An 18,456-nucleotide genomic window follows, 5' to 3' on the forward strand; every position below is an offset into this window, starting at 1 on the left:
CCCTTTGGGGAGCTGTGTTAATGAAGCTTGGACTCCAGGAGTTGAAAGGATTTGCTGGAAACAGCTCAGCCTCGTTTGCCATGTTGTGTCTGTGTGTGACGCTTACAGGTAGGAATTTGAACTCACAATGACTCCGGGGTAGTAGCCTCCCACAGTGATGTTTTGTGTCCGGGTGGTCGCTGCCAGGCCGAAAACGAGGATGAGAACAGACACAATTAGCAGCATCACCGTCACCGTTATGGATTTCCTCTTCCTTCTCTTAAAGGAGCCTACAGGTGCAACAAAAAAAATCAAATATTACCAACAAACCACCATGCATTTGTTGTGTCACATGGTGATCAAAAGGTTAAAACTTAGTCTTTATCTTACAATCCCTGCAAAAAAATCACACAAGCCTTTTGGCTGTGGTTTCTTTCCCTCCATTTGAAGGTCTGTATTTTTGCATTTTCAGATAAAGCATTAAAAAGAGCTGTGTGAGATCTTCCAAAAGTTGGATTATGTTTTATCCACCTGAACCAGCCAGTTTTTTTCCTCAAAGTCTCAAATGTTTTGGCTCCAGACCTTTTTCTTATAATAAATGAGTCATTCTCCTCTGGAGTGTTCCCACAGACTGTGGTAATCAAAACCACTTCAAAAAAAAGAATAACCTGGACTTATCAATTTTCAGTAATGTGCCACTTCTGGCTAAAATATTCAAGGTGACCTATTATGCTTCCTACAAAACGTTAGGATAGATCTATGGGCTAAACAAAACATGCACGAAATCATTCTTAGATAATGAGATTTTAGTCTGATCAGTTCTGCCTATTTGAGCTCTTTTCAGAATTAACTCAACGTTTACAATTGCACATGAAAATAACTGCAAACAAATGCTCAATTACACCACCATACATCTTTGAAAAACAGAAGTGGAGCCCCCTGCACAACTAGCAAAAAAGCTTCAAGTGGTTTTTGGATGGTAAGTCAACAACAAACGCTTGTCTTTTCCGTCAGCCATTGTGCAGCACATACAGTGGTAAAACCAGCTGATCAAATGTGCTGGAGCGCCACTTGGGTTGCTAGGTGATGGGCGGAACTCTGCTGGAACTGCTAATTTGTGACGTTACATTCTGGAAGTTTTTGAAATGGCTCATTTTCCAGACACATGCAAAATGTTAATGTGGCATTATATGTTCCCTTTAAAAACAGATTTCTAACCCTGAGCAACTACTCTGATGGGTTTTGTCAGGCAGGCTTTTATAAACATCACAGTACTGAAACTGCTCTTGTGAATGTCTTTAATGACCTCCAGCTGAACACTGATTGTAGCAAAATTTCAATATTGTTTTACTTAATCTGAACACAGCGTTCAACACAGCTCATCATGGCATTTTATTATCCCAATTTAACAAACTGAGTTGGTATTTGGTGTCTGTCTGATAGAACCTTTTCATGTCCATAGACGACAATAAATCTAAGCTGAATAAAAGTATTTATTCCTCAGTCCTAAGTCTTCTCTTTTTCAACATATCCAAACATTCAAATTATATGCAACAATAAGAAAGAGTATCACAATTATGTAGATGACACACAGTTGTACATTAGTTTTTTACCAGGAGATTACAGTCAAGTGCAAATGCACTAAATGCATTGAACAGATTAATAGCTGGATGTGTCCATTTTTACCAGCTAAATATAATAAAACTGAATTTTTATTCCACTTTCAGTCTAGAATGCCAAGAATTTAAGGTTAGTTATGGATTCTGCTCTGAATTCCAACAATTACAAAACACGGTCATAAATACAACACATAACCACCTAAAACTACTGCCAGAATTCGATAATTGCAGCGCTGTTTTCACTGCGAGGGCTATTAAAAAATCAATGAGACAGCTTCGACTAATGCTGATATTAGAGTCCTTACAAAATCAAAGAGATCAGAATATCAGACCAGTTTTGAGGTCTTTAAACTGGCTATCGCCCAAAGAATGGAGTTTAAAATCTCACTGATGGTTTACAAACCACTTACAGACTACGTCTCTGATCTTCTTAAATGCTCTGAGCCATTAAGACCGTAAGGATAATCTGAGTCAAACCTACTAACCATTCCAAGAGCTAAAATATGCTGAAGCAGCCGCCAGGTTTTATACAACAAAAATCTGGAATAAGTTTTCTGTTAGCTGAGGAATGATCCCACCTGAGCTCTTTCAAAACAAAATTAGAAAAATTTTTATTTGCTGTTGCCTACTTTTAAACTTAGTTTTTTTGGGTTTTTTTTTTTATCTGTTTAACGTAAATAAGTTTAATGTGTTTTACTCTGATATATGTTATTAACCTCCATTTTTAAGCACTTTGAGTTGATTTTGACCACAAACTGCTATCTAGATGACGCTGCCTTTAGCGTAACTCTGCTATAAACTTCTCAACAACCCTGTATGCTCTGTTCCCTGTTTTTCATGACGATGTTTTTTTTTTCAAACCTCTTCACAGAATATATTCTGAGATTAAATTACACAAAAGGTGGAGTCTATTTAATATTTTGGTGATTTATAAACTCAACCAGTTGCCCTGGATTTTATTTAGTGGCGTCAGAGTAGAAATGCACCGCACGCTTTTTTAAAGCTTTTCAGAAGAATCATATGTTATTTTCCATCCACTTCACTATTACACACGACTCTGAGTTGATGTAATAAGTAAAATCCCAATGAAATACATTAAAGTTTATGGCTCTATCATAACAAAATCTGGAAAATGTTGAAAAATATAAATACTGTAAATAAAAGAACTTATGACTAAGAATCAATTGGGAAGTTTTTAGTAAGGATCCATCCTTCCATCCATGCATCCATCCATTGATCCTTCCATCCATCCATCCATCCATCTTCCATCCAATCATCCGTCCATCCATCCACCTATCTGTCCATCCATCCATCTATCCATCCATACATCCATCGGTCCATCCATCCTTCCAATCATCCATCCATCCATCGTTCCAATCATCAATCCATCCATCCATCCAGCCAGCCAATCATCCATCCATCCAATCATCCATCCATCCATCCATCCATCCATCCATCCATCCATCCATCCATCCATCCATCCATCGTTCCAATCATCAATCCATCCATCCTTCCAATCATCCATCCATCCATCCTTCCAATCATCAATCCATTCATCCTTCCAATCATCCATCCATCCATCCATCCTTCCATCCATCCATTCATCCATCCATCCATCCAGCCAATCATCCATCCATCCTTCCAATCATCCATCCATCCATCCAATCATCCATTCATCCTTCCAATCATCCATCCATCCATCCATCCATCCAATCATCCATGCATCCATCCAATCATCTATGCATCCATCCAATCATCCATGCATCCTTCCAATCATCCATCCATCCATCCATCCATCCATCCATCCATCCATCCATCCATCCATCCATCCATCCATCCATCCATCCATCCATCCATCCATCCATCCATCCATCCATCCATCCATCCAGCCATGTACCCATATATAATTCTTTTCATTAATTAGTCATTAATTTGTCAAATTAATGTTTTCAATTTTAAGCTATTGTCTGCCTTTAGGTTCTTGTTCTTTATATTTTACCACTTAATAACTAAGCAAGCTGTAATTAAGATAGTTTAACGAGATTTTTACTCGTTAAACTATCTTTAAACTATTTTTACTCGTTAAATATAGGATCTTGAACTATGTTCAAGATCCTATATTTTCCAAAATAGTTCATTGTCCACTTTTAAAATGTAGACAAATATTCATTATATTTGTCTACATTTTATCTACCAACAGTTGTTGGTAGATATTTGTGCTGTGATCATGTTGTAAAGAATTTGGTAAAAAAAAAAACAATGGATGGATGGAAGATGGATGGAAGATATATATATATATATATATATATATATATATATATATATATATATATATATATATATATATATATATATATATTATATATATATTTGTTTTTATTTGTTTTACAAATAAAAAGTGGCTGACTGGACTTGACTTCATGAACCATAAGGCTGATATCTAGAGATCGATAGAAAAACATGCTTTGGTTTAGTAAACAAAGGGATTCAGTGTCACCAGTGACAACTGAAGGACACATAAGTTTGCAGAGCTGGGGTTACATTTCAATAACAATTCAACTGTAATGCAACTATACATTCTGTGGTCTGCACTATTACTGTTTACAATGTTTTCAGTACGTGTTCTGTATCAAAATGCTCAGCTGTGGCTGTTTTGTATGAATATATTAGACTCAGACAATAGTCAATATAAGAAATACAAACAATTTTGTGTTTTTTGTAGCCTAAAAGGCGTTGTTTGTTTGACAGTACTTAGAATAAAGTTGCCAAGCATCCTGGTGAAATCCGTGCAGCATCAGCAGCCATAAGAGCCAGGCTGCTGTGGTTACTCAGCGCCGCCGCACCTGCAGTGACGCGCTGCGGCCCGGCCATGAAGGAAAATACCCGCCTGGTGGTGCAACGACTGTTTTAGACTATTTTTCACGGATATTAATGTTTACGGAGCTGTTACTGTAACCAAAACTATTGTTTCCAAAGTGGTTAGATTGGATTTGAGAGATGCACTGTACTGCTTTTGAACAATAAAAAGCTGGTGCAGACACAGCAGTGACCTTGCGCACACCTACCCATGCTTGTTTCAGAGAGCGTCAGTCCGCTGGATTGGAGGCTGTGAGAACGGGGCGGCATCTTGGTTCGGCGATGACTTCTTCTAATAAAATATGAAGAATAACAATCACGACCCAACGAGGGGTAGAAATCTGAACGACAACGGGTCACGATCGTGATCCAACGCCGAGGTTGCGTTCACTTGCTGTGGCATTCTCTGACAGACAGGACCGCTCTCCGTCTGCCCCCGAGCCTGTCTCCTTTACATTCCCGCGGCTGCTGCGGTGTCTCTCGGTGTCCCTCCTCACGATGTGTCGGTGTCGGACAGCAGGTCGGTGGTGCTGCTGCTGGCTGTGTGTGCGCATGTCACACAAACACTAAAAACAACGTACAGCACCCTACAGCCTTCACTTATACTTGTAACGCTAACCTTACCGGACGTACGTACGTGCCTGACCGTTACAATGCCCCGATATTCGTTAAATTAGGCTTCCAACGTCATCCGCCATTTTTTCCAGAGCGTTATTATTGGAAAATTACACAATCTTAGTTTACACGTCGGAGGGGAAAGGTAGAGGGTGAAACAATTCCCCTAAAAAAAAAAAAAAGATAAAATGCGGCAATTCTTATCTATTTTTATACGAAACCGTTTTTAAGTTTTAACTCAAAAACGGCGATTTGTGACGGACTAACTTACAGCTTTTTTAAGAGTTTAGCTTTAAAGACTACGTCAACACTTAGTAGCCGTGATTGTCCTTTTTTTTCGTTTAGTTTTTTTTATACGGCTCTCAAGGTTTGTTTAGCCAGAATGTTAGGAGAAAGTTTAATAAGTTAACGGTCGACTCCATTGCCGTGTAGCGCCACCACATGTCACAAAGACAGTGGTGCGCTGAAGGACTAACGCCGTAGAGGGAAAAAAATTACAAAATATTCGGATCGCGAAATTATTATTCTCAGGTACGCAGGAGGATTGGGGCCACAAAAAATAAAATAATAAAATAAAAATTGACTTTTATATCACAATAGTAATTATGAGGAAAAAACGTCAGAATTTTCAGAACGATTTGAGAGACTGAAAGTATAAAATTATAGATTAACCTTAGTTTTGATATATTTTAACTTTTTTTCCCTATAAACACTGACCTCTGTAAAAAAAAAAAAAAAAAGAGAGAGTATCTTTTGTCTCCACAATAACACTTTGTCTATATACAACTAATCTACATATAAAATTTTTATTTGATATCCACTGGTTTTCTGTTGTGTTTCTGGTTCTAATTTTACTGTATGAGAATATCAAATAAAAATATCAAATAAATGTTATAAGGATGACCCCATTCCCAGCTGAACCAGTTAAAAAAATAACTATGTTAATATTTTAAGGCCAGTGTCCACAGGATACTACATTTCAGCAGTTATTCACACAAATACTTTTGCAGTGACTTCTTTAACAGAGGTCTCTGTGAAATATTAAACAATATTGAGTGCCAGTCACACTGTTTAGTAGTGGAAAATGTGGTTGGTTGTCACTTTTTATTTAATTCTCAAAAAAGTAGATTCTGTTTTAACGCGCAATGTCTCAGCTCAAAATAAAGAGATACACACCATTGTATAAATATTTTCAGAAGACAGGGAGTTTTGTGACAATAGGGATAATTTGGGCTTAGCTTATCCTCGTCTAAACTCATTGAAAATTTAGGTAGATGTTTAATTTTATTTTATATGCTTTTGTTCATATAAAATACTTTTATTTTATCCTGAAACATTGAGGACAACACCTTTCAGTATACAAATGAAACAGCGCCATCTGCAGTCACATATTGGGATCCTTGCAGAATAACGTCCCTGTCTCCAGTAAACTTGGGAAATAATAATAGTAATAATAATAATAATAAAGACAATTTTTTGAATCTCTATGGTATTGCTGCTAAAAATATATATTGGATTGTATTTTTTATTTAATATTCGACATTTTAAGACAAAAATAAAAGACGTTTGTTTATGTTTTTGTTAAGTTTTTTAGTAGTTTATCTGATATTAGCTTCAATATAAGCATTCAAACTGCACGTGTTGCTTTGTTGAAGAGCATTTAGGGGCTAATGTTGCGCTTACAAAACAAAAACAAACAAAAAGACATTTAAATGCTGCACGCATTCTGCGAAAGCCGTTACATTCACCATAAAAATGTATGTACATGAACATGTGCGCACGTTTTTGCCGCGCAAATCTCAAACAAGGGATTTTTCCATGACGCAATTACTCTTTTCATGGAAAGGGGGTACAGAAAAAAGAACCTCAGAAGTCCCCCTGTCCCACTCTTAAAGGGGGGTAACAGAACTTTACGTGCCCCGAGTGCAGATTGAATCGGGATTGAGAACTACACGAAAGCTTGATAGTAAATTTATACTGTTTTCCATTACGTCCATGCACTTAATGCAGGAAATGTGTATTCACGCATTTGCAAATCATTGTTTTACGTGTCATTGTACATTTTTAATATGTACTACATTACATTGACTAAAATCAATAGAAAGAAATAGATTAAATTAGTTGCACGGATGCTTTTGCGCGCAAACATGACGCAGCCAGCCAGTGTATGCCGGTATCTTCCCTTGGAATGAGCTGTAAATATTGCATTCAGGATTTATTGGACTCCTTGTCCAGATTTCAGACAATGGCGGTTGGGGTGCGTGTCCAGAATGCAGCGCTGTGATTCAGGGCCTCTGCCAAATCCACTCTGGGACCCAAAAAAAGCTCTCTGCATCCCACCCCCGGGTTTCTCTGTCTAGCGTTCATTCACTACGATGCGCGCCTAGCTGGAGGAGGCTCTCCGTGCCCGGTCCCCCTTCTGCAAGCCCCAAACTTTCTAATGAAACCCCCACACGCTTTTTGACGAATATTATTGCTGTGTAGCGGGACAAGAAGGCTTTCCGACTAATTAATCAGCATTTTTTATATTGAGAAGAAAACTCCAGGTAGGTTCTTTCTTTGTTAAAAATTGTGGCTAAGTGTACAGTAGGGAAGGGTGATTTTTGAGAGATTTTGTTTTGCAAAATTAAGTAAAAAGAAAAACAAAAAACGGAATTGTGAGTAAATAAATGCTGTTTTTGTTTCTAAAGAACATGGATCCCAGTATCACAGAAGGGGGAGCTGAGGAGAAGCTCATTAAAAGTCCTGTAAGTACAAAACAGAAATCAATGTCTCAGATTGAAATTTGGTTATAATCCAATCAATGAATCAACATTGATTCTTTTGCATGACACTCTGAAGTGTCCTGCGGTTTTTCTGTGGGATCTGTGTGTCCTGGCCTGTGGACGCTGTGAGTCAGTGAGTAACATCTGGATGTAAGGTTGACCCTCCAGCTTGGCTGCGTGCAGCTGCTGCTCCAAGCAGGAGGGTCCCGCTCAGCGGAGGTCAGCTCTCCCAATGAGTGCCACAAGGTCACCAGAGAGTTTATAATTTGCAGAAACAGGGGACAGGACCATCAGTGTGATGTCCATTAACATGCAGAGCACTGTCTTGCAGTTTACATTATCGGTCATACTCGGATCAGGAGGCATGCCAGTTTTTTCTTGCTGCAAAAGAAAATAGGTCGACTGCAGCACCGGGCAGTTTGGAACATGTGCGGTGAGGGCTTTTTCTCTTCTTCTTCTTTCCACCAGCCGCCCAAGGTGATGCTCAAACATGGCGTGGAGCTGGAGGAAGAGCAGGAGGAGCTGGCCGAGCACCGGCCCCTGGAGCAGGAGGACCTGAACTTCGAAAGGTGGAAGCGCAGGCCGATTCCCAAACGGACGCTCCACCAGAAGATAGCCGACCTCAAGACGTACTTGTGGAATGCAGAGACCAACGAATTCATGGGTCGCTCCGGCAAGAGCTGGAGTGAGTTGACGAGCTGTAGAAGGTTCTGTGTGCTGTTGCAAAAGTTATTTCTGTTTTTACATGTCTTAGAGATGAGAAACTCCACACAAACTCAGGAGGATGCATGGGGTTTGAATGTTTGCACAAGGCGCATTCAAGGATAAGTTGAGGGTGGGAAATGTTCCTCCAGTCCACAGCCTGTGTGTCCTCATGCTGGATGTTTACATAGGTGCATGGATGATTCAGAGAGTCCCGACAAAAACAGACTGCCTGGGGACATGTCCCCAGCGGGAGGACACGGTTCTTGGCCTCGCATTGGCCAGGAATCAAATTCCTCTAAATCTTACCATGCTCTCCGCTGTCTTGTTCCCAAAGCCTTGGCGACCTCGCTGCTGAACTGAACACTCACAAGGCCCTCGGCTGCAGTAAAACACGTAGACGTGCTTCAGCGTTAAGCTTCTTTAGACATGCACTGATCTGGCTTTTTTCCGGTTTACCTCGATTCCCATTTCGATATTTTTTTGTTTTCGAGACATAAAAGTGAGTGAAGTTGTTACAGGTGCCTTGATTGAGTGAAACTTGAGCATAAAATAAAATAATTACCAGAATATTTGCATCACTGCAAATGTTCCTAATCTTTATCTGGTTTATTTTAAGCTAGAAAAAGCGCAATCAAACGGCAACAGGAGTTCTTAGTTTCCGTGAGATGTTTTCGTAGTTGACCTCCCAAATACAAATCAGGAACAATTACGGAAAAAGAATCTGATTCCGATAATTGGGACAGAAATTGTCGTAGGTTTTTTGTTAGAGATAGGAGTTATGGTATCACTTTACAATAAGACTCTCCTAATAGATGACTAGTAAATAGTTTATAAACACTTTATAAGTCATTAATAACAGTTTATTATGCATTAATCAAGAGTACGAATGAGGCTGTAGGCAAAGAAATTACGCTCACAAATGCTTATTATAGTAGTTACAATGTAGTCTGAAATGTTTGGTGTAACAACTCTAGATTAAAATACATATGTGAACAGATTTGGCTCACTAGTTAGCAAGAGACCAGTAGATGAATTAAAACGTACGTAATAAAGACTTTTTCTGATTGTCTTTATTACATGTTGGCAGAAGATAGTGGGAGTTTTCAGTTTTGATGCGTTTAATAAGAAATTCTTTTGTTGTTTTCTTTTGTATTTGATTTACCGATCAATTGTGTGAGCTGATCAAAGGAAACTGTCCAATTACAGTTTAAATTTTAATTATTTTTTTGAATCAGCAGAAAATTAGGAAATGAAGAATTAGTGTTGCACTGATTGACTGGCTCTGATACTTTCATGTAAAACCAATAATCAGCTTCTGTCCTCTATATAGGGACACAGCACTCGCTGTGTTGAAATTTAAAAGAAAGACGTTTTTGCCATTTATATACCAAAGCATTTGCCTTTCATCAGATTTTTAAAATAAAAATGTAAAACAATAGCATCAAATTAATACTGTTGAATGTTTTTAGTGTGTTTTTACCAATTTATAAAATATCAATTTCTGTTTTATTGCCATCATTAGGATTATTGGTAAATTGAGATGTTTGATACAGACTGGATGAGTTTGTTGAGTCATTTATGACATAGGGCTGAAACGATTAATTGATTTAATTGTGATTAATCGATTGTTGAAATAATTGTCACCTGACTTAGGAATCAAATAACCATTAAATTGCAGCATAGAGGCTCTAAAAAAGCCCATTTGCTGAAAGAACAGCACAATGAGTCAAAGCTGTACAAAAATGCATACATTTTGTGTATTTATGAAAAAAAAATTCTTTATCTGTCAATCCGATCCACCCAGAACTCCTAAAGTGGCTGTTTTAGCTTCACCTGGTTCAAATTCTGCTAAAAATAATCAACTATCAAGCGTAAATAATCCAAAAAAGAATCATCACTTGATGTCAAGTCTAGGAGAAATGTTTTTTTTTACTTGTTAATGTAATCAAGCGTTCACTCAACAAATGCTGTTATTCCATTTTACACAATAAAATGTTCATTTTCATATCTAAAAAGGGAATTAAATTTAGTTTATTTGCATTTTTGTGTATTTCTAATGTACTATAAAAAGTCTAAAATGAAAAATCTGCAGAATATGCCAATTTCTTATCCGATAAATCGTCAAAATAACCGCTCACTAAAGTAATCGTTAGTTGCAGCCCGAATATGACGAAGCAGGCGCTTGTTGCCACGTGTTGCAGTAGACAAATGCATTTCAAGAAAGTCTCAGTTTCAGGGATAAAATGAACCGCTTCACCTTCAGGCAGGGATAAGAGCTGAATGAAACTACACAACCAGTGCGTGCACACTTGTGGAGAAGTGGGGCCCATGTGTCCTCTGAAGAAAAGGGCCCTGAGTTGAAGTCTGCTCTGCGTGTCCTGTGAGGCAAGTGTGCATGAGGGGACACAATGCCAGAGTGGGGTGATTGGGGCTCCTTGGAGCTGGCTGGGCCTCTATGGCTGCAAAAAAAAAAAAAAAACCTTCACTACGATGGCAACCGGAGGTTCACTGTGTTCCTGAGTGAAAGAACAGGCTGGGAGATTTCTCACTGAGCTCAAACAGAAAGGCCTTTGTGGCCGCTGCTAGTCCCCTGTAAAATTGCACGCACAGCAAAAGCCATTAAGTTTAGGACGCATTTAGTTAGATTAGTTAAAAAGTAGCAGAACAATCACTGTGCAGATCAAAGTCTAACCCAATTTTCTTAGTTTCTAGTGCAAATATCTTACCACACTGCATAAAACAAAACTAAGTAATAAGGAACATTTTAGCAGGATAAATTATATTATTTTAAGTAAACAATTCCTTAATGTTGATGAAAAATGTCAAGATTATTTCACATTTAACAAAACATTTTCCCATGTTATAAGTGAAACAATTTGCAAGTGCAATTAGTACTTCTTCATCAAAATTAAAGAATTATTGACCTAAGACAAACGCCTAAATCTTGCTGTAAAGTTACTTGTAAGCAATTTATTTTTTTGTGTAAATATTGCACTATAAACTGAACTGCAAAAACAGAAAATATAAATGTGTTTTTGCTCCAGTTTCTAATGCAAATATCTTACTATGTTTGAAATAAGACAAAACTAAATCACAAGTAACTTTTCAGCAACATACAGTAGCTTATTTAAGTTAATAGTTCCTGAAAATTGATGTAAAAATTCTACTTCAATCAGCAGATTATTTCATTTATAACCCATGAATATATGCCTTGTTTTAAGTAAAATAATCTGCCAGTGGAACTAGTAAATTTTCATCAACATATTAAGGAATCGACTCAAAACAATAGTTTTATCTTATTTCTAGTAAGTATACTTGAACCAGAAACTAGACTAAAAATAATTTGTAAGATTTTGTGTTTTTGCAGCAAATGCAAGACCTCAGGATTTCTTTATTAGGGAGTTATTATACACTGCAAAAACACGAACTCATACCAAATATTTTTTTTGGTTTAGTTTATAGAGAAAATATGTTATTACACTTGAAATAAGACAAAACTAACTTATAAGAAGCTTTTCAGCTTGATATGGGAGCTTGTTAAAGGCTAATAATTCCTTAATATTGATGAAAAAGTGCCAGTTAGACCAACACATTTTATAAGTTATAATAGTTTTGCTCCATCAGCATATTATTTAATTTATATCAAATAGTTTTTCATCAACATTAAGGAATTACTGACTTGAAACAAGCTCCTGTTTCTTGCTGAAAAGTTACTTCTAAGTTATATTTGTTTTATTTTAAGTGTACTAAGATATTTGTACTATAAACAACCAAAAATGCTTGGTAATGTTTTGTGTTTTTGCAGTGTATGGGCTCTAGAGGTTATTTGCAGCTCCAGACATGAAGGAGGGAGCACTTCCCCCCTTCATGTCTTCATAAACAAATTAGAGACAGCACTAATCAAAGACAGGAACTGGACTCCAGACAACACAAACACACACAATAAGGTTCATTATTTCCCTTTGCTCAGATCAGACATAACCTCTTGTGTAATAACATTTTCCCGCCGCTCTGTCTAGGTCTCATCCTCCTGTTCTATGCTGCACTTTACGCATTTCTGGCGGCCATGTTTGGCGGCTGTATGTTTTGCCTCATGTGGTCCATCAGTCCCTATCATCCCACCTTCAATGACAGAGTGATGCCACCAGGTAAGACAGCCCCCAGACTTTGATGTGCCGTTGCGTTTCATTCTGCTCTGTGCAGTTGACTGTCTCTGGGTCTCCACTGGCAGGTCTGACGATGGCCCCACACCTAGAAGGCCACGACATCGCTTTCAATGCGTCGGACCGCAAATCCTGGAAGAAGTACGCCCGGTCCATTGATGAATATCTAAGACGTGAGTCCGTCTGGGCGCGATGACGTTAAACTTTGAGGTTGCTGAGTTTGTTGAAAATGAAAGAAACTTCAGAGTTTCTTCTTAATCCTCATCTTCTTCTACCTTTGTCTCATTTTTTAACATTTGTTTCCTGCAGTTCCTGCAGAGCATGCTGGGAAGGGAAGCCTCTTTGTGGGCAGAGAGTAGCCATTCAGTACAGTTTTTTTTTTCTCACCAAGCTTTTGTCAGGCTCCTTTTGCTAGAGGCCTGAGCCTGGCAGGGTTTTGCTGTTGCAAAGGTTTATTTATGCCTCACTCCCTCCTCTTTCGCTCCTTTACTCTCTCATTTTTCCCCTCGGGTTTCCTCTTTTTTATTTTTATTTTTCCGAAAATGTTTATTGGTAAGTTGGGACAAGTCCATACTGTCTTTTTCGCTTTTTGATTAGTTGAAGGTCTAATTGTGAGAAAATATTGCTTAAACTCAATTAAAAAAAAACAGAAAAATCTGGTTTTCTCTACAAAAATTTGCATTTGTGAAATTTAGCTTTACAGCTGCGTTATGTAACTTTGATAAAAAAAAATGTTTTTTGTCCACATATTTGTTCAAATATTCACCATGTTGTGACAGTTTGTTGTGAGACAGATAAGCTGTGAAAAGATCAATCACTGCCATCTGAAGGAATGTAGCGCTCCCGACCAAAAACAACCAATCAGAGCCAGGAGGCGGGTCTTAGCGTTTCCAATCAACCTTATGCACTCACTGCTAAATGGGCTAGTAGTGGAAAAACAACTCGCCATTATAGGAAAACTGTTTATCCGCCGTTATTGGTGGCCATGCTAACTAGCCGGAGCATGCACAACATGGTATGCTAGGTGCAGCGTAGCATAGCATGGTGCTCTTATTGGTTATTATTTACAGGAGCTACAGTACATTATATCACAGATTAATGTACTGTCACAACTACATCATTGTTTCAACAAACATGTAAAAAAGTATTTTTTATTAAAGTTGCTGCAGCTTTAATAATTAATAAATTGATATAAAAACATCTTTAGATTAATTTTTACACTTTGTTGAAACCCAAACATGACAAGTTCCCAACACAACTGAAACCTTGCTGATATTTTTGAGTCAAAATTTTGCCAAAATACCTAAAAATTATGATATATCCAGAGCACATTAGTGATAGACTCTGGGCAAAAGTCACAAAGGTTAGAGTGTATTTATATAAAGCTAAATCAGGTCCAGAAAGTTTGCTCAAAAGAAAAAAAAATTTATTGAAAAAATATTTTCAAACTGAAAAAAAAAGTTTTAAACTGACTAAATGAAGATTTGAAACGGAAAACAACTCAGAATAAATATTTGAAAATGAAAGAAAAATCAGATTCAAGTCTCTTTATTCAGCTTAAGATTTTCTTTCAATTTCAAAAAAATTTTTCCGTTTCAAAATAAATTTTCAGTTTTTTTTTTTTTTGTTTGTTTGTTTTTTCTTTTGAACAATCTCTACGGCCCAAAATTTGTGTCCCCAATTTAGCTCCATAAGTTTACATCAATGTTGGAGTTGTTGGACGCATGTATGTGTGTGTGTGTGTGTGTGTGTGTGTGTGTGTGTGTGTGTGTGTGTGTGTGTGTGTGTGTGTGTGTGTGTGTGTGTGTGTATGTATGTATGTATGTATGTATGTATGTATGTATGTATGTATGTATGTATGTATGTATGTATGTATGTATGTATGTATGTATGTGTGTAGATTTTATCAGGGCAGATGCTGTGTTGAGTTTAAAGGACACTTCTTTTACCTCCCTGGGTTTGCCTCTGCTCTCCACTTCCAGCGTACAATGACGCTGCTCAGGACAGGAAGAATATTCGGTGCACACACAACTCGTACTTCATGCAGGACGACCTGGAGGAGAGCGCGGAGCGGAAAGCGTGTCAGTTCAAGAGGTCCTGGTTGGGGGAGTGTTCAGGGATGCAGGACCCCCACTATGGCTATTCTCAGGGAAGGCCATGCATCCTGCTCCGCATGAACCGGGTAAGGAGAGTGGCAGTCACTGCGAATATGAAGGATGAGGAGCTAACAGAGCGGGACTGAGGGTGTAATCGCTGAATAGTGACTCCTTGTGGCCAATTGTAGAACAACACGGGAACCGTTTGGGAAAAAAAACTTGATCGCCATTGAGTCTATGTATACTGCTCAAAAAAATAAAGGGAACACTTTAACATTTAAGTGAACACTGAAGTGTTCCCTTTATTTTTTTGAGCAGTATATATTAGGACTGGGCAATAAATCAATGACAATATATATCGCATTACAGACGTGATAAGTATTAAAAGAAAAAACGTCCTCTAGAAAATTCAATCGTTTAACCGAACAGCACAGCATTCTGGGAGATGTAGGCAGCAGAGGAAAGGTTTTAGCTAGATTGGTGGGATCAGGGCAATATTTTTATCCATATTCCCACCTTTCCGACAGTCTTAAGGACTCCTCGATTGTCGGGATGACTCTTAAGATAAACTTAAGCAATATCCTCGCCGTGTGTGGTGAGCTAAGAGTGATTTGGTCCGCTTGGAAGCCCGTCGGAACCGCTCCGATCTAAAATCGGGGCTATTCAACTCACTCGAGCGAGTTACTTAGCTCCTCGCTCACTCTTTGGTTACCTAGCAACAGTGTGTTGACCTCATAACTGCTTAAAAATAAACTGACAGAGTGAAGGGAGAAAATGAGAACAGTAGGAGAGACACGAACAGCAGTTTTGCTTTATTTAACATATATAAAACAAAAACGAATAACTAATTATCGATATCGACTGATATGAAATCCTTATATTACAATACATTTTTCAGCCATATTGTCCAGCCCCAATATATTTAGCTTTCAAGGTAAATATTTAGCTTGGAGCGAAATATTTTTATTTGTGAGCTAAATAGTTAGCTTGCTGATTTAGTTTGTAACTAGCACATTTATAAAAACATGAACAACAAGATGAAAATATGACATTTTCCTCTCTTTTAACAGGCTAAATAACCCAAACGTTTCAGTTAATTTTTTCACTATTTTACTTTGGAAACAGTATACTGTGTATATGGAAACTTGTGTGAGTTTTGCTTAAGGTTAATTTCTAAAGTAAAATCTGGAAATCTATGTTTTTTGTGTGTGTGCTAAAATGTACTTTATGTTATTGTTTCATAGATTCTTGGTTACCTACCTGGACAGGGTAAACCAATAGATATCACTTGTGGTGTTAAGGTATGAAAAACATCAGATCATTTAATTATATTGTATTAAATGCAGTGCCTTTCTAAACTATCATACTCCTTGAACATTTTTACATTTTGCCTCACCAAAACCCATCTTTTAATGTATTTTATTGTAATTTTAGTCACAAAGAATAACTGGAGTGGAAGAAATAGCAGTTTTTATGGTGTGGTATTACCTAAAGTCGCTACGTAAAGTTGCACTACTTGTCAGAAAATCGTGTAGTGTAACCAAGCGCTGCCGTTTCCACAAATCTGCTCCCTAGAGCTGCAGTGTCCAGCCTAGCTGCTGCCTCACAGCGCAGCCCTCCTGCACCACTCAGCTCCTTCAGACTATCTAGGAGCAATTAGCAAAAACCTGCTGGAAATGCATCTCTGCTGAGCTCACTATAGGAGCTACTTCTCAGACCGGCTTTGAAAGGCTTAATGAATGGAGAAACTTTATTGTGATGACATGCTGACATATCGGAAAGAGCAGGAGCTTCTTAAAGAGACTCACACCCAATTTCAAGGTGTTAAATTGCAATGTTAAATTTCTTTCAAGTCATGTTTGATAAATACAGCATTTTTGTAACAACTCAAGGTAACATAGTTAGTTACGGTACTTGATTGTGCTATACGTTGCAACGTGACGTCATGCACACCATCTCTCTGATGGAGGGCAAAAAAGCTGCTAGCCGACGATCACTACCATTGGTTTTAGCTAAGTTATCATAATTTGCTAAATCTTAAATGTATGCATGACATTTAAAAGAAAAAGGGACACAGTAGCTTTGCTACTATTTGTCAACACTACAACAAGTAGATAATGTCAGAAAAAAGTTTTAATTTAAAAAAAATGGCGAGGGTGAGGGAAGCTAGCTTGACTATGACAACCTTAACATGTAAATATGCTGTGGAATTCTGGTGCTATACATAATATTGCTCCATTAAAATAATAATAAAATCATGTATTCATTTCCTTCCATTTCACTATTATAGCCTACTTTCTGTTGGTCTATCACATAAACTAATTAAAATGATGGCAAAATGTAAAAATATTCCCAGGTTATGAATTTAAATGAGAACAAGTTAAGAAAATTATTTGTTTTCTCTCCTAGAAAGGACCTCAAGACGCCATAGGAGATATTCAGTTTTTCCCTAAAAACCTTTTTGACCTGAAGTACTACCCTTACTACGGGAAGCTCAGACATGTAAGTGCTGATTGACGAACCGGGAGTTCAGTCGAACCCGATCAATCTGAATCGTTTTGTGTCCGTTTCGTCGCAGGTGAACTACTCCTCGCCGGTGGTGGCTGTTCGTTTCACAGGAGTGCAGCAGGACGCCCACATCCACGTGCAATGTAAACTGAACGGAAAGGGAATCATTAACGATTCGCCCACCGACCGCTACCTGGGCAGCGTGACCTTCACCCTGGAGGTCGGAGCGTGAGGCAAAGACATTGCGAAGCTCCTGTGATGGAGGCAGGAGAACATGCACAAGAGAAGAAATATTTTAAACCCTTTTTTTCTTGAATTATTTCCTCATCTTTCTCTTAAATACCCATGTCTTCTGCTGTGAAACAAATAAGGAACTAGATTTATACATTTTTATTTTGCATCTGTTGTGTCTTGAACCTAAAGCAGGGTGTTGGCACCCACAACAGACAGTGCTGTGCACCGGACAGCTGCATAGTGGGAATTACAATTCAGCTCCTCGTATTTTATAATGATTAGCAAAATTAATCAAAACTAAATTAAACTCTGCCCAATTAGTTAGCGTTTCTGGCTATGCAAATCCAATTCTGACTTAAAGCATTACTAGGAAATTAGAAAATGTCGGCAGGTTAGTTGGTTTTTCTTGCACATTTTTTTTGTAATGGTGATAAGGTACTAATTTGTTTTGAATTATATTGTTCAATTAAGTTGTAAGAATTCAAAGAACTATCATGTAAGCGCTGAAAAGAAGACTTGTGTTGTACTTATACAGAGAAAATGACATAATAAATGCAAATACATGATTACTATATTTTTTTGTTGAATAGAGCAGTATTTTAAATTTATGATGTGTGTATGCTTCTTTTTTTTTCAAAAGTAAAATACTATACCAGACTGATCAATAAAGAAATATATTATGATAAATAATAATTCTACTATGAATCCAATTTGATTTTAACTTTTCCCGGTAAGTGAAATCATGACCTGAAAATCATTGTTTTTACTCAGGTAAGGGTCTAAATTGGGGCCATAAAGTTTGCTCAAATGAAAAATAATTTAAAACTGAAAAAAAGCTTTGAAACAAAAGTAATGTTTTAAAACTACAAAAAAATGATGTGAATTTGAATAAAAATGTTCAAAAATACTTTTCATG

The 18,456-nt window shown here is 37.6% G+C and overlaps 2 protein-coding genes across 5 annotated transcripts in view; one reads left to right on the forward strand and one right to left on the reverse strand.

The window, feature by feature from the left end:
- tmem255a (transmembrane protein 255A) overlaps nt 1-14,743 on the reverse strand; it is a 30,726-nt gene extending 15,983 nt beyond the window's left edge. The window contains exons 1-5 of one of the 4 annotated variants that reach the window (XM_081611726.1): nt 14,652-14,743; nt 10,797-10,998; nt 4,850-4,994; nt 4,664-4,746; nt 127-269 (exon numbers count right to left, since the gene is read on the reverse strand). In XM_081611726.1, coding sequence (XP_081467852.1) covers nt 127-269; nt 4,664-4,746; nt 4,850-4,857 — 234 coding nt within the window. In that variant the 5' untranslated portion in view covers nt 4,858-4,994; nt 10,797-10,998; nt 14,652-14,743. Of the gene's footprint in view, nt 1-126; nt 270-4,663; nt 5,427-10,796; nt 10,999-14,651 lie in introns of those variants that run through there. The other 3 variants (XM_017307262.2, XM_008420631.3, XM_008420629.3) reach the window with 3 other exon arrangements.
- On the forward strand, nt 7,425-18,148 carry atp1b4 (ATPase Na+/K+ transporting subunit beta 4). The gene is made up of 9 exons (XM_008420632.3): nt 7,425-7,615; nt 7,760-7,816; nt 8,303-8,519; nt 12,559-12,687; nt 12,771-12,875; nt 14,685-14,884; nt 16,043-16,099; nt 17,208-17,300; nt 17,377-18,148. The coding sequence occupies exons 2-9, from the start codon at nt 7,763-7,765 to the stop codon at nt 17,536-17,538; spliced, it is 1,017 nt and encodes a 338-aa protein (XP_008418854.2). The 5' UTR covers nt 7,425-7,615; nt 7,760-7,762; the 3' UTR covers nt 17,539-18,148.
- The last annotated feature ends 308 nt before the right edge of the window (nt 18,149-18,456 follow it).

This window comes from Poecilia reticulata, chromosome 10 (genome assembly GCF_904066995.2).
Source record: "Poecilia reticulata chromosome 10, P_reticulata-male-v2, whole genome shotgun sequence".
Taxonomy (NCBI): Eukaryota; Metazoa; Chordata; class Actinopteri; order Cyprinodontiformes; family Poeciliidae; genus Poecilia; species Poecilia reticulata.

Coding starts and splice junctions, on each gene's coding strand:
- atp1b4 (XM_008420632.3), top strand. CDS start 7,763: ATGGATCCCAGTATCACAGAAGGGGGAGCTGAGGAGAAGCTCATTAAA. Junction 7,817..8,302: donor AGAAGCTCATTAAAAGTCCT/GTAAGTACAAAA, acceptor TCTTTCCACCAG/CCGCCCAAGGTGATGCTCAA. Junction 12,688..12,770: donor TGACAGAGTGATGCCACCAG/GTAAGACAGCCC, acceptor CTCCACTGGCAG/GTCTGACGATGGCCCCACAC.